The 14,443-nt window shown below is 34.2% G+C and overlaps 1 protein-coding gene across 5 annotated transcripts in view; it reads left to right on the top strand.

The window, feature by feature from the left end:
- The window catches only part of TTC7B (tetratricopeptide repeat domain 7B), a 136,575-nt gene that overhangs the window by 57,320 nt on the left and 64,812 nt on the right, over positions 1 to 14,443 (top strand). For 4 of the 5 annotated variants that reach the window (XM_084288208.1, XM_084288207.1, XM_084288205.1 and 1 more), the window contains exons 9-15: positions 981 to 1,118; positions 4,942 to 5,025; positions 6,254 to 6,358; positions 7,654 to 7,771; positions 7,969 to 8,026; positions 11,383 to 11,455; positions 12,259 to 12,419. In XM_084288208.1, the coding sequence (XP_084144334.1) occupies positions 981 to 1,118; positions 4,942 to 5,025; positions 6,254 to 6,358; positions 7,654 to 7,771; positions 7,969 to 8,026; positions 11,383 to 11,455; positions 12,259 to 12,419 (737 nt within the window). The remainder of the gene's footprint in view (positions 1 to 980; positions 1,119 to 4,941; positions 5,026 to 6,253; positions 6,359 to 7,653; positions 7,772 to 7,968; positions 8,027 to 11,382; positions 11,456 to 12,258; positions 12,420 to 14,443) is intronic. The other variant, XM_084288206.1, reaches the window with a different exon arrangement.

Here is a 14,443-nt window from a genome sequence, read left to right as displayed (position 1 = left end):
TATGTGGGGGTGTGTGTTTACAAACCAAGCTGTGGATTGTTCAGTTGATAAATCTTGAAGTGTCTGTGCATTTTATGCTCCGTACATCTCTGAAAAATTATTTCAGTATTTAATTATTCTGATTTTAATGATTCTTTGACTATGATCAGAGCTCCAAATGTTATACTATTAAAACAGAAAAGCCATTTATTGGTGCTTAATGATGTTATTCCTCCCCTCTAAAGGGGGGGAGGGGGAAACAAACTATCCATTTTAATTCAGCCTATTTAAATTTAGTTCAGTTTATTTAAATAAATGTATTTTAAAATAATTTTTAAATAAATTTTGGTTAGACCTGTGTAGTGCCAGGAGTTGGACTCGATGATCTTTATGGGTCCCTTCCAACTTGGGATATTCTATTAAAGGAAAAGAAAGGAAAATGTATTAAGGGGGCCACATCCTGCCCAAATGAAAAGGGGAGGAGAGGGGAAAGACAGAGAAGGATCTTTAACTTCTGTATTAAACCTACCAGATATATTCCCATTGGCACAAATGCTACTATGTAAATATCACCAAATCTACAAATAAAGAAGATACTCTGAGTAGTTGAGTATGAAGACAAAAAAATTCGATTGCTCTATTTTACAAAAAGATGGAATAGGAGATTTGAAGGTCATTATCAAATGTTTTACTTGCCTTCAAAAAAATTTAAAAGATGACTATGCATTATGTTAAAAAACATACTTTATTGGGTTTCTGAGAACTTTCATAATTGTATATGCTATGTAATATATGTAATTAGAATCAAGTGATTAAAAATAGGTCCATATAGAAACATAAATCTTTCAGCTAATGTGACAACTTGGTGATTCAGACTTTCAGTCTGATTAGAACAGTAGTTACCTGAGCCAAAAAAAAAAAAAAAAATTAAAAAAAAAAAAAAAAAAAAAACAGGTTTAATTTTAGTGGCTGACTTGGTTTCTTTTTGGTGTATGTTTCAGGCTAACCGTGATGCCGTATTGAGCCGAATACCAGAACACAAAAATGATCGTATCATCAGTTTGCAAAGTGCATCTGTAGTATATGATTTACTTACGATAGCCTTGGGAAGAAGAGGCCAATATGAAATGCTCTCAGAGGTTTGTCCATTGCAGTGAATATTCAACTGCATCTTTGTTGTTTGTTTCTGTTAATCATGTTAGTTTTCTTAGTATTCTAGGGCTAAACAAATACAGAATACTGTCATTCTGACTACTATAGATACTTCCCATCCAAAAATGTTTACTGTCTGAATTTTTACAGGTGACTCGAGGCAGTCAATCACAGAAATGGTGAAAGGTGTGAGTAATGTTTAGTAGCACGGGAGTTCACATGCTTTTTAGCTGGGGAGGCATGGATCTGCTTAAAAAGATGCACATTAAACAGACAGCAGGAAAGAAAAGCAAAACATAAAAGCTGTTGAGGAATGACTGGAAGAGTTTGAGACAGCCAGAGACATGAACTTCAATAGCTAAACTAGCAGGGCTGAAGTACTACAAGAAAAACAAGATTTTGAATGTTCATAGGCCTTTTCCTTTTGATTCTTCTGTTTCATTTGGTCTAGAGAAGTTAGTTGCTTCTGATTTCCCTTTCAAAGCTTAAAAGATACAAACTCAATTTTTCTAACTGTGCCTGTTTAAATATATTGCCATGAATCTACTAATGTGTGTTTGTAATAAGATACAGATATTAATGGTTGGAGTTTTTTCCACCTAGAATATTTTCTAATGAATAGATCACCAGTATTAATATCCAGACAAAGGATTTTTGAGGTTTTATTTTGAAACAAATCTATTTTGTGCATCTCATATTATTTGGAGTGTTCCAAATTTGTAGTAGTTAGTAAAATAATTTTAGAGTTGATAAAAGGGGAATGTATTACTTTTTTTTTTTTTTTTTTTTTTTTTTTGAGGTCTGTAGGAAAGTGTGTTCTCTCTCTCAGATGTCTTGTGTTTCTGCATCTTGGGTGCATTTTGTTAGGCTTAGTACCTAAGGAAATTTTCAAATATTGTTAAAATTGTTTTTTGTTTGTTTGTTTTAAATCTGAGAAACAGCCTGCTCAGCCACTCTTTGGACAGAGCAGATCTTTCTGCTGCTCAAAACAGTGCTCACCCAGCAGCAGGATACTGTAGATGACCGTGATTAATTAGTGATACCTGGAAGAAATATTTTAGCATGTGTGGTAAGAAAGCATATTCAGGGATTGATTTGTTAAGAAATCGCACCCCTTTACCATAATAAAGGACTATTTTAATTAGGTAAAAGTAAAACCCTGTTTTTTCACTAATATATGTTGATAGTGATTCTTAAATCCACACTTTCTGTGATATTAAGCTCTGAATTGGAGTATTCTCCCCTTGACAATATTGCACAGATGCAAGTTGTGCATACAGGTCAATTTTAATCAGTATACTGGAAAATGAAACCAAGGAATATGAAAATTTATACGAAACCATGATTCTACAATATAACTCAGGAGAATTTGCATTTACCTGCTGGTACAGACACTGTCACCTTCATGGAGCTTTAGGCAGTTGCATCAAAGAAAGCTGTGGGAGACAAATCTATATATTTTACATCTAGAACTGTTTAAAGGGTAGATATTAACAATTATTTAGAGGGAAAACAACAACAACAACAACAACAACAACAAACACTTGAAAACTCTGATGTCTTTCTTCTTTAAACAGCTGGCAGGGTTGGTGAAACCTTTCCTTTTTACATATTAACCTACCACGTGGGCAGGGGGTGTGTAGCCCTGGGTTACAATTACAGAATCACAGAATGGTTGAGGTTGGAAGGGACCTCTGGAGATCATCTAATCCAACTCCCTTGCCAAGCAGGGTCAGCTAGAGCACAGTGCACAGGATGGCATCCAGGCGGGTTTTGAATATCTCCAGAGATACTCCACAGCTTCTCTGGGCAAAACTGTTAAGGAAAAGTTAGATCTTGTTTTCTTAAGCGGTCAGGCTCAGAAATAGTATTCATAGTTCAGGGTGCTTTCCAGACATTTATTTCAAAGTGTTAGTAGTTCTTATCTGGTATCTTTACATCGTGGCTGGAATAATGGATTTGGTTTTGGTTTCAATTATAACAGATATTATATTATTACTGTTATTCGCATCAAGTTTTATTATTTTAAGTGTTGGCAATCTTATTTCAAGATGAGCACAACTTAAACATTTGGTTAAACCAATTATTTAAGTTCTGTTTACAGGAAAGACCTTCAGAGCTCTAAGATCAGTCAGGAAGCATCATAAATCAGAGAAATGGGAAGAATTCCCTGGCAGAATTCTTCTCTATTTTATATGGTTCTTTACTTCCTCCTTGTCGTTGTAATCCTCATTTCACTGAAGAAAACCAAAGCAGATGAAAATAGAGGGTTAAATGTGTTTCTAAAACAACCTCTGAAAAGAACAGACACAGGCCTTGGATGTCAAGGTGTTGTATGTGATGAAATATCTTCCTGTTTTTAGCCTCCCAGTATCATCCAGAAGGACTGTTTCTAAATAAAGGTATATACAGAACTTCCAGAGTGGATGTTAAATGCAGTAAAAGACAGTCACTTGAAGTACTTATTTTTGTAACTGCCACGCTGTGTGCATAGTCAAAGACAGGTACTTGGCAGAATTGCCAAATGTGCAGGAAATCACAGGGTGTTAGCAATAAGGTTTCCTCCATCAGGTCAATATCTGCTCTCACTTTTTCAGGGCCATGTCTCGCTTCTGAGAGAATGTTTCAGAACAGCAGTGATCAGCATATAGATCATTGGTTTAGAGTCTGAACAGCATATAGATTATTAATTAGTCCATTGAAACTCAAGCCTTCTAGAATACAATTGAAGACCCTTGTGTTCTTATACTTTTTTTTTTTGTTTTGTTTTGTTATTATCAACTTCTCCAACTTTTGTATTTTCTGTCAGTTAGAATGGGCAAGTTATTTTTAATTAAGTGAGGCCTAGAAAATTGTTTTTGTTTCTAACTGTGAATCAGTGGCTCGGTATAATTAATGCTCATATATGCATACATATGTGTATATGTAGAAATGGGAAAAAAAGCATCATTAGGCAGTCTATTATTTGGGAACACACTACATACCTGGCAGTGCTTTCTGAGTTTGAATGTAAAAACTAATTCATGGTCTTGCAATTAAACCTATACATTATAGCTGTCAGATCAGAAAAGCTGCTTCATTAATTTCACATTGCAGATGGGAATGTTAATTGCTGAAACAGTTTAATCCAGAGAAGCATTCCACTTTTCAAGTATTCCAACTCCTTAGAGCTAGCCTGATAAGCAAAAAGAGCATAGCAAAATGAAATAGTTCTTATGGAAAACAGCAGATACCAAACCTTCAAAATTAGCACAAAATATGATTGTAGTATATTTAATTTCAGTTAGTAATAATGAATTTCCTTTTGGAATTCCATTATTAAATTAGAAAATCTCAGCAGAGTATTTAGTGTGCCAAGCTAAAATTCTTAGGTTCACCTGAGAATGTTATTTCTTTCTCCTCTCCCACTTTTAAGTGGTATTGATAAGTATGTACAGTGCCATTGCTAGACTAGTGTTCATAAGTTAAAGAATGTGTGTGTACAATTTTTCTTTTCACTTAAGACTTCTCTTGCCTGTTGGAGCTTTTGCTCTAGATACCTTCATTTAAGAATAAGCCGACTGATTTTTATCATTGCTTCTCTCAGACTGAATAGGACAGTAGGAGTATGTTAGTATATGGGAAATCAATTTTCAGTTCAATTCTTTTTTTCCTCCATATATAGTCTAGCAGCTGTTTCCACTTATTGAATAATTCATATTTTTGTTTACATGTATTTTATATGTTAGTCTATAAAAAATTTTATACTAGTATATCTTCTTAATAATTGAAGAACGTTCCTTTAATGAAAATGTTTCCCCAAAAAAATAGTGTTTAGAAAGAGCCATGAAGTTTGCATTTGAAGAATTCCATCTCTGGTATCAATTTGCATTGTCCTTGATGGCAGCAGGAAAAGTAAGTCTTAATTTTTTGATGTAATTCTTGTTTTGTTGGCTTTTGATAACAGTATTTTGCACTTCTATAATTTTTCACCTGTATTGTTTTTGAAATTAATTCTCATCTGTAAACTGGCTAACTACACTGTATTTGTAAATTCATGCCTAGTGCTGTAGAAAGAATGTAAAAATCCTTTTATTTTAAATGGTTTCTAACTTAAGAGGACTAAAAGCTGATGGTAAGAACTATCTTACCAACAAGCTCAAGCTAAGCTAAATGAACATGAATTATACCAGATCATGTTTTCCAGTAAAATCCCTGTTCAAGTGCTGTTTTGATGAACAAACGTTATTTCTAGGTACAAATTAATGCCGATTAATAATGCTCTTGTTCTTTTTTTTCTTTGGGAATTTGGCTATCTCTATTATTGTATTTGAGACTGTGCGTGCTGTACTATTAAAATGAGAAAAAAAATATATTTTTTGTAATCTAGTAGATTTTATTATTAGATGCAATCTTCTATTTACAGTTCCTTTTGCTTTTCCATCTCACATTATGAAAAATATTTTATATTAATTATATAATGTAAATGCTTTTTTTTTTTTTAAAGATCATTCACAGTAGAGATAACTTGCTTATCTTCAGTGTGGGGGAAAGGAATGATTTTATTTCTTCCAAAGTTTTTTTTTGAAGTATATTGATTCTTAAAGTGCTTGATTCTTGTCATTCTCTGTTCATTTAGAATGCTCTCTTAAACTACGATTGGATAGAGGAAAAAGAATTTAAAAAGAGGAGCAATGACAGTCTGTTATAATGTCTTGTATTATATCTACTGTTATTATGTGCTGCTATAACTCCCAAAGAGCACTAAAACATAGCTTGTTCTGATTACCGTCCCCTGTTTCTTCTCTTTCATTTTCCTTGATGTAATGTGAGCCTGTAGGCCTACCAAAGTTTTTAAATGCATCTCAAAACTGTTTCCTGAATTATGTACCATTGGGAATACATTCTAAGCAAATATTTCACCTGGGACTCTTCATCATAGTTCATAGGAGGAGAATAACTACAGCAGTGGCTAAACTCTTCTGTTCCATGGGAAGAGTTCTTGTGACAAATTTTCAACAAAATGTTCAGTAATGGCTCCTTCATGTAGGGGAAAAATAAAGCAGAAAATGGAAATACTAATCTTGTATCTGTGAAATGTATTTATGTTTTTAGTAATTTCAATGGAAAATGTTTTTAACAGTCTGCTCGAGCAGTTAAAGTCTTGAAGGAATGTATACGTTTGAAACCAGATGATGCAACTATTCCACTCCTTGCTGCAAAGCTCTGTATGGGATCTCTCCACTGGGTAAGCCTTGCCACCGCTGTTGGTCTTTTCAGCAAGATCTGAGATTAAAGTGCAACAAAATCTTGGTTTAGAGATGTAGCAAATAATTTTGGTCAGTGACTGTGCATAAGATCGTCACAGAAAACATAGTACAGATAAGTGTATGCACATGTACATCCCTGTTGCATGGCTTTAAAATACTTGACAGCAATGGTTAAGCTTATCCACATGGCATATCTTTGTACTGATCTAAGACAGAATGTATTAGAAATTGAAACGTTGTTGGCATACAGAGATTAAAAATTTGACTGATGTCTGTAGAAAATAACTATCTTGGGAAGTGAATGGGACAAATCCCTCATTCTTTTTGAGAAACTTTTCCACTGACACCATGTTTGGAGACAGCTGGTGTTCATGAATTCCTAGTAGAGGCAGTGTCTTTTGCAAAAGTGTTACTTGAGTTGCATTATTCATATCCTTGAAACTGATGAATCTATACGAAAAACATTAAGGTGGTCTAAGATAATAATACGAATTTTCAAGAAATAAATGTAATTTTCAAAAGAATATTTCAAAAAGAATGAGAAGGGTCACAATCAGAAACTGAGAAAATAGCACAGTAGTAGATATATGACTTGTTCAGGCTGATAACAGTAGTTTTAGTAATTAACGTAGATCCTACTTCTGTAAATTGCTCCCTATGGATTGACTCTATATGGAGTAGCTAGCTATACTTAGCATTTACATTTACAGGAATGGATTCAAACATTTATTTAATTTTCTTTCTAGATTGTTGAATAACATGCTAGCCTGGGTATGCAGTTAAACCCTGATCTTTTACAAGTTTCTTTCTTCATGAATTTGCATACATTCAGCAATATTGTATGTGATGCAGGGATTTGCATGGCTATAGTCTTTGCAGACTTGGAACCATGTTTTTTGTAATTGATTCTCTTAAAGAAATGGTTTGTGGGGCAAGAACTCAATGTTAACTATGAAATGCAAAAATGGTAGATGGCAGCTATAGAACAGAAATGCCTTCTTAATTTAAACGAAAAGGTGAAAACACAGTAATTTTGCTTTTTGTACCAGTATTTATTTCAACCATAAGAGTGGGTGCTTCAGCATTCTTAAATCTGCATTCCATACTGTGAACTTAGCAAGAAAATTAGGTCTAATGGAAAGAGAAGCAGTCCTAAAAGTGTTTATGACCGAGATTTCAACAGATTCAGTGAGCATAATACACATGTTGTGTATTCTTCTCATTAAGCTTTAGCTAGTTTTAGACTTATATGGATGTTTTATAATGTTTTCAGTTGGAAGAAGCAGAAAGATTTGCCAAAACAGTTGTTGATCTTGGAGACAAAACGTCTGAGTTCAAAGCAAAAGGCTACTTGGCACTGGGATTGACTTACAGTCTGCAGGCTACTGATGGTAAGATAAGAATAAACACTCAAATCTGGAAATTCTCATGTTGCCTAAAAAAGGATACCTATCAGAATACTAGAGTTAATATTAAAACTTCTGTGTGCAGCCATTTTCCCTAGTCAATATATTAGCACTAGTTCAGTGAGCATGTGGAATGAAATCTCTTGATCTTGCATATCACTGATTAAATATATCCTTTTTAGCATCTTTGCGAGGCATGCAAGAGGTCTTACAGAGAAAGGCTCTTCTTGCATTTCAGAGGTGAGTGGGTGTTAATCTTTTCATTTAATTCTGCCTGCGTAGTGAAAAGCTTTATTATGTGTTAGAAAGGGACTTGTAAAAGACTGTAATGAGGATTTCACCTCTGGGAGTTTGCCTTCATGAGTACAGAATGTATTTCTTCAACATTCACTTCATCATTTTCTGCCAGAAATACCTAAATTGATTCATAAGGATTTCCTTTTATTTCATTTTAAAGACATTTGTGTTACTGTCTAGTATAAAATATTTGCTTAGAGGAGGATTCTGTTCTGATCTAGAAGGAAATAATACTACGATACAAGGTTTTAAGTCATGGTTCAGTGTGATAACATTTCTGGAAGAGGTAGTTGCTTATCAGGTTATATAGCAGGTTATCATTATTTATGCCAGTACAGGCAGAACGATAATCAAGGCCCTACTGCTGTGGTTCAGGGGTGAAGTGCAGGTTGTAAGCCCAGACAAGAAAATAAGTTTTATCTGGAGATTTAATGGTGTAGGCAGTGACATTGCAAATGCCCAGTCTTCCACGTGCCTTACACAGAAGCAGTGCTTTTGGAGGTAACAATAGTTCATTCACAAGAGTTTGACTCTACAAATGATAAAGAGATGAAAGAGAACATCTTTACCCTAATTACAGAAGAAACAAATCTTGATGGCATAACCAGCAGAAGAGCTGCAACATTTAACTACGCCTCTTTTTATGTTTCATTCTCTGCAGCTGAACAATAAGCCTCTTGATGCCTTCTTAACTGCTTGGTTTCAAAGACTTCCGAGCAGTGATAGGTGCCAGCTGAAATCTAAAAACATATCTAGCAACTCTTCAACAAACCATTGCATATGTTCTCTAGCTATGTAGGTTGAGCAGAACTTTAGTTTTGTAGTGATGTGGATCTTTGAAATATTTGTACCAACTAGCAAAATATAAATTTATACACAGAAAATTTGGAGGACATGGGGATTAATTACATCTGTTTTCTTTGCATCATCTTTGTGATTCATTGTGTGTGTGGGTTATATACATATATATGTTTTTTTTTTTTTTTTTTTTTTTTTTTAAGTTCACACAATCTCTTAAGAACACTGTTTAATATTTAAGTGCACATTCAAGAGTATTGGTATTCAGTTACATACTTGTTCTTTCTGCTGTCTTTTCTTAGAATTAACCTGTACATACACTTATTTAAAGTGTCTTTTGAAGGTGTTAGTAATACATAGGGTGTATGTTTTCAAAACGCTAGTGAGTTGTTATTGCTGCTAGCGATGATTACTGATGAGTAGTTTACATTCCACGTATGATCTTGAATAGAATGGTTTGGCCCTTGAAGAGAACGTAGTTTCTGCATCTTAAAATTCTATGGTTATCGCCTATGAGAAAGGAGAAAGTATGTTTTGTGAGGTGATAGTTTTGCATATTAACATGTTTCTCCATTTGTGTTCACAGAGGCTCACAAAAGGAGTCTGATAAATCTGCTAGACTGGGAATATGCTGCAGTGTGGTTCATAGCATTGCTAGTTGCTTGTGTTGATGATTTAGGTATAGGATGTTACCTAAAATTTGTTCCCACACAGAGTGGGAACAAAGCTAAGCTTACCAGAATCATGCCCATTTTCCTCTCACGCTTCTTAAAAAAAAAAAAAAAAAAAAAAAAAAAAAAAAAAAAAGGAGATGGAAGTTGAAATTCTCCATTCATCTCCTACACAGTTTATAGAACAAGCAATTGTACTGGGATCAGTATTCTAATCTGTCAAGCTTTTGTTGTTGTTGTTTTGATTTTTTATTTTTTTTTCCTTTTTAAATCATTTGCTTAGAGGACCAATTCCTGAAGAAACAGAAGTCTGAAGAAGTTCAGTTTTGTGCAGGGACCCTTTTCTATGCCATATTTCACGGCCATCACTTTGTGACATTGGCCATTTGAGCAGGCAGTTGTTGCCATCTTTGCACAGTGCTGAGGGGGTGTTTGCTTCGCTAACTTCTTTTGGAAGACTTTCAGTGCTTTTCATGTGGTTGGTGTGAATTGGAGAGTTTCACAGAACTTGCCAAATTTTTGATAGATAGTAACAGCTTTATTCTTTCACTGGCTGAAGCTTGGTGACTGAACCAGTACTCTCCAAGATAAAAGATGAAAAAAAGAAAAAACAGAAAACAAACAAACGAAAATTCCTACACTCTGCTAGGGTTTCATATTTGACTCTAATTTTGAAATTAGAGTTAAGTTCAATAAAATATAAAGAAGCCCCCTACTAACTTAAGCTACATTGATATGTGTTAGAGTAATTGCTAAACTAATGGAGCTGTCTCTTTGGACTTGGGAAGGCAGAATTGCACCAGCAGAAGGTTCCTTTTGTGATTGTTATGAATTAAAGGTTAATTTTGTTTGCTCCATATGAAGAAGACTGATTAGATGTTCTGAAGATGATTATTGCACACTACTTCTACCTGAGCCTGCATTAAAAGAATACATCAAATATAGATTAAATGTAGTGGCACTCCTGCTGCTCAGTGTTCATTACACATCATTTTGGGGTATAATGATCAGGTTTCTTTGTCTATGCTGAAGCTCCCACCAAAACAACAACAACAACTTATCTTACATGGGAAGGGCTGTATTACAGTGTATTGCAAGAACTTTTTGTGTGGGATTTGTGTCGATATGAACAATAGAAATTATGTGCATTTGACCTGAATATTCAAATCAAACAAACATTAATAAAAATGTGGGAAAATATTATTTTTGTTTTGGTAACTGGGGTTTGCAACAGCAGTAATCATCAACATTTTGGGAGTAAGTGTAAAATATTAGAATAAATAAAATTCAGGTCTACTTTGTTGCTACTTTTCCTCTTCAAATTCTGTGCTTCAGAACCATCCTGGTCAAGGGCAGTGTGATTGCTTGGGTACTTCTCATGCAGATGACATCATTCTTGTCTTTGAAGGCACATTGATGTGTTTCTTTTCTGTGTGTATATGTAAGAAATCTCTGCTTAATGAATGTTTATTAAAACTTAGTTACATATAGTTTTGGAGTATATTTTAATTAAATAATTATTTTGTATTGCTCATTTTAAAAACTTATACTAAAATTACATAATTTGTTTCTCCAAAAAAATGATACTTTGGGTCATTTATATGAACCCAAATGCATCCCTTTAAATCAAAGATGATTGAGAAGTACAGGAGAAGTCACTGTAATGAATACCAGGTATATAAAAATACCAGTATAAATGTAGTGAAGAGATCTGAACATGCATACATGAATATATATGCATTTGTAGGGGTGTCTAACCTGTATTAACAGGAGAAAAAAAAAAACACACTGTTGTTTTTGTTTTGTTTCTTTGTTTTTGTTTTTCTCCAGGGCTCACAGTTTGTCTCCAACAGATCATCTGGCAGCTTTTTATTTGGCGCTGCAGCTTGCCATATCCAGACAGGTTAGTTCTGTTTTAGAAGAGCAACCTCACATTGCCATATGAACATTAAAGCATGTATCTGTTGGTGGATGCTGATGAAGATTTCTTCAACAAAATTGTGGTTTTCCTTGTGCATATATGCATATATATTAAAAATATATGGATATATTCTCTCTGAACACCTTTGGTTTTATATACTTCTCCAGACTTCTGCCACAGTATTTGCAGCCCAAGGATCAGAAATAAAACATAACACATTCAATCTGTGTTTTTCATCATTAATGGTGCTTGGCAGAGAGTACCAAAGTCAATTTTTTACCATGTTTTTACCTATTACGTGTGATCTCTGTTTATGGATTATCAAGAGAGTGGGACTCTTGAATCTAGTCTCTAACAATCTAGACAGTGCTTAAGTATTCAGTATCTGATAAGATACATGCCTTTTTCTGAATACTTTCAGAAGATTTGGTTATTGCAAACAGAATTAGAAAGTAAGACTATAATTGGAATTAAAATATTTTCAAAGTCATGGAGAAATACAACCTGTATTTGGAAAAAAAAAATCTGCAAGCTAATATTTTAAGAGGCTGAAGGGAACTGTTTTTTAAAACTTATTTTTCTGTCTTATTTTTCAGGGTTAATATATTATTAAACTTTTGCAGATCATTGTAGAACATCAAGTCTATTTTTACACTGATGAAGAGTGTTCTACAGGAGTCTATCTTGGTGAACAGTGTGAAAACGTTAAATACATGTAATCAAGTAATAAGAAAGACTTCTAATACTGGTGCTTTCTTTTTCTGCTTTTTGTTTTTTTTAATCAGATACCAGAAGCTTTGGGTTATGTTCGTCAGGCTCTGCAGCTACAAGGAGATGATGCCAACTCTCTTCATCTCCTTGCGCTCTTGCTATCAGCCCAGAAACACTATCATGATGCTTTGAATATCATTGATATGGCCTTGAGTGAATATCCAGAAAATTTTATGTGAGTGAATGTTGTGTTTGCTTTCTGTGTTTTCTCTCATATTTTTCATAGATGCTTATATCATTCATTTTGAAAGACAATGGATTTGAAATTGATCAATTTTTAAGCTTTTTACAGCATTGTTCCCTCCTGACATTTAATTCAAGTCTGATTTTTATTAAAGGCTTTTTAAATAGTGATTAAGTATTTGGTTTTGGAAGGGAGGCTAGAGCTAGATAGCTGATCTTATTTTGTCTTTTTCCATGTACTGCTTGTTTCAATGGTTTCTCCCTGTTATATGCTTTAAGAGTATTTTCCTGCCTTCTGTTTTTATGCAATGTTCTAAGCAGGATAAACAGGACATTACTATTGGCTAGGGGAGATTGATCCCATCCTACAGATAACTCTGTGCATGTTGTATGGATTCTGAGTTCTTTTTAGGTGTTTCCAGACATGCTTCATGATTTGAGAACTATCTAGCAGTTCTCCTAAACCTGTCTGTGCTTTCTTCAGGCCTCTGATGGATCTCTGTCAGTAAATCCAGGTTAGAAAGGCAAATGAAGCATCAGACATCGAATTTTTTTGGTTCATCTTCTGCCACTTAGTGGAATCATATAAGGCAAAGAACATGCTGCTATATCTCTCAGAATAATTAATAATCTAGAAGAAGTATATCTGAAACTTCTCTCTGTTTTAATAGAAAAACAAAGGATCATTCAGTAAAATGCTTAAAATTACTTACGAGCATTAGGCAGATAGTTATGGGTTTTTCAAGTATGGTTCGTGTCCTTTCCATACTTGTTTGTATCTACATTTTGTGGTTAAATGTGTTGCCTGAATTGTTTTGTTCTTTCTAAAGTTCTGGTAGTTCCAGTAAGGCATGTATATTAATGACATGAGTCATAATTGTGGTTCTACACTGTTAGTCCTGTTACATAACACAAACACCATGGTGATACAGTGTGCTACGTTAAAACCTGCTTGTGCAGATCAGGGAACTGGAGAGAATTATCTTGGCAGTAGGAATCTACATCAGATGTACAGCTGCTGAATTCAAGGTGCATCTCCAGGCAGTCTTTTAGAGTCTTCTCTTTGGTGCTGTCAAATTGATGCTGGTTCCAGAGAGGTTGAGGATATGACTGAGATCTCTCGTGTGTGCTCTGCAATTGATGCTGACAGCCAGCCAAACACATCTGGTCAATAAGATAAATTTGGATTGACTCCTTCATGTAGCTGGATTATTTTTGCAAGGATTTATCAGCAAAACCTCATGTTTACAATCTGTTCTTGCACACTATATCTGGTGCTCTTGAAATAGTTGTCAGCATGTATGTATGAGCATATAAAATGTGAAACACAAATGCTTCCTGTACTGTTGATTCTATTTTTTATACTGCAGCTTCTTTAAAGAGCAGGAATTCATGGTACTTCCTAGCAGGCTGGGAAGAAATCCTTGTGTGTTCCTCTAAGGCTTGCTGATTTTGGGATATACTAAAACATTTTATTATTTGTCTTTGGTATTTTATCAGCTTTTGTAAACATTTCAAATCATAACGTTTTTTCTTTCATCTTTCAGTTATGTCTGCAATCCCAGTAAGCTAAATAGTACAAGGCTTTTCTTGGTATTCTCTTTATTTGTCAGAATCAAGTACCTAACTTTTTTTTTTTTTTTTTTGCAAAATTTGGTAGCTTTACAGTGTAATAAATCTGTACTGGGCAAATACTAAAGTAAAACATAGGGCATATGATTTAATTTTCTTCCTATTTCTTCTATTGTTATTATCCACATACCTCTTCATGCTGTAAATGCATTGTTACAGTGAGTGCTGTCCTGCCCTATTCATAACTGTATGCTATTTCTGTTTTGCTTTTCTTTGTGAAAAGAATCTAAGTTTTCAGAACTTTATTAACACTATATCTTTGTAAAATGCTAGAGGTTGCAAGGAAGTCATAGAACACACTGAGTCATACTGAGAAATCAACACTGTAAAGCATTCCTCTGTTGTAGTTAATTAGTAAATACCTGTCAGTTTTTAATCTTTTAA

The sequence above is a fragment of the Netta rufina genome (genome assembly GCF_964035555.1).
Source record: "Netta rufina genome assembly, chromosome: 5".
Lineage (NCBI taxonomy): Eukaryota > Metazoa > Chordata > Aves > Anseriformes > Anatidae > Netta > Netta rufina.
This window is presented reverse-complemented; position numbering and strand designations above follow the sequence as displayed.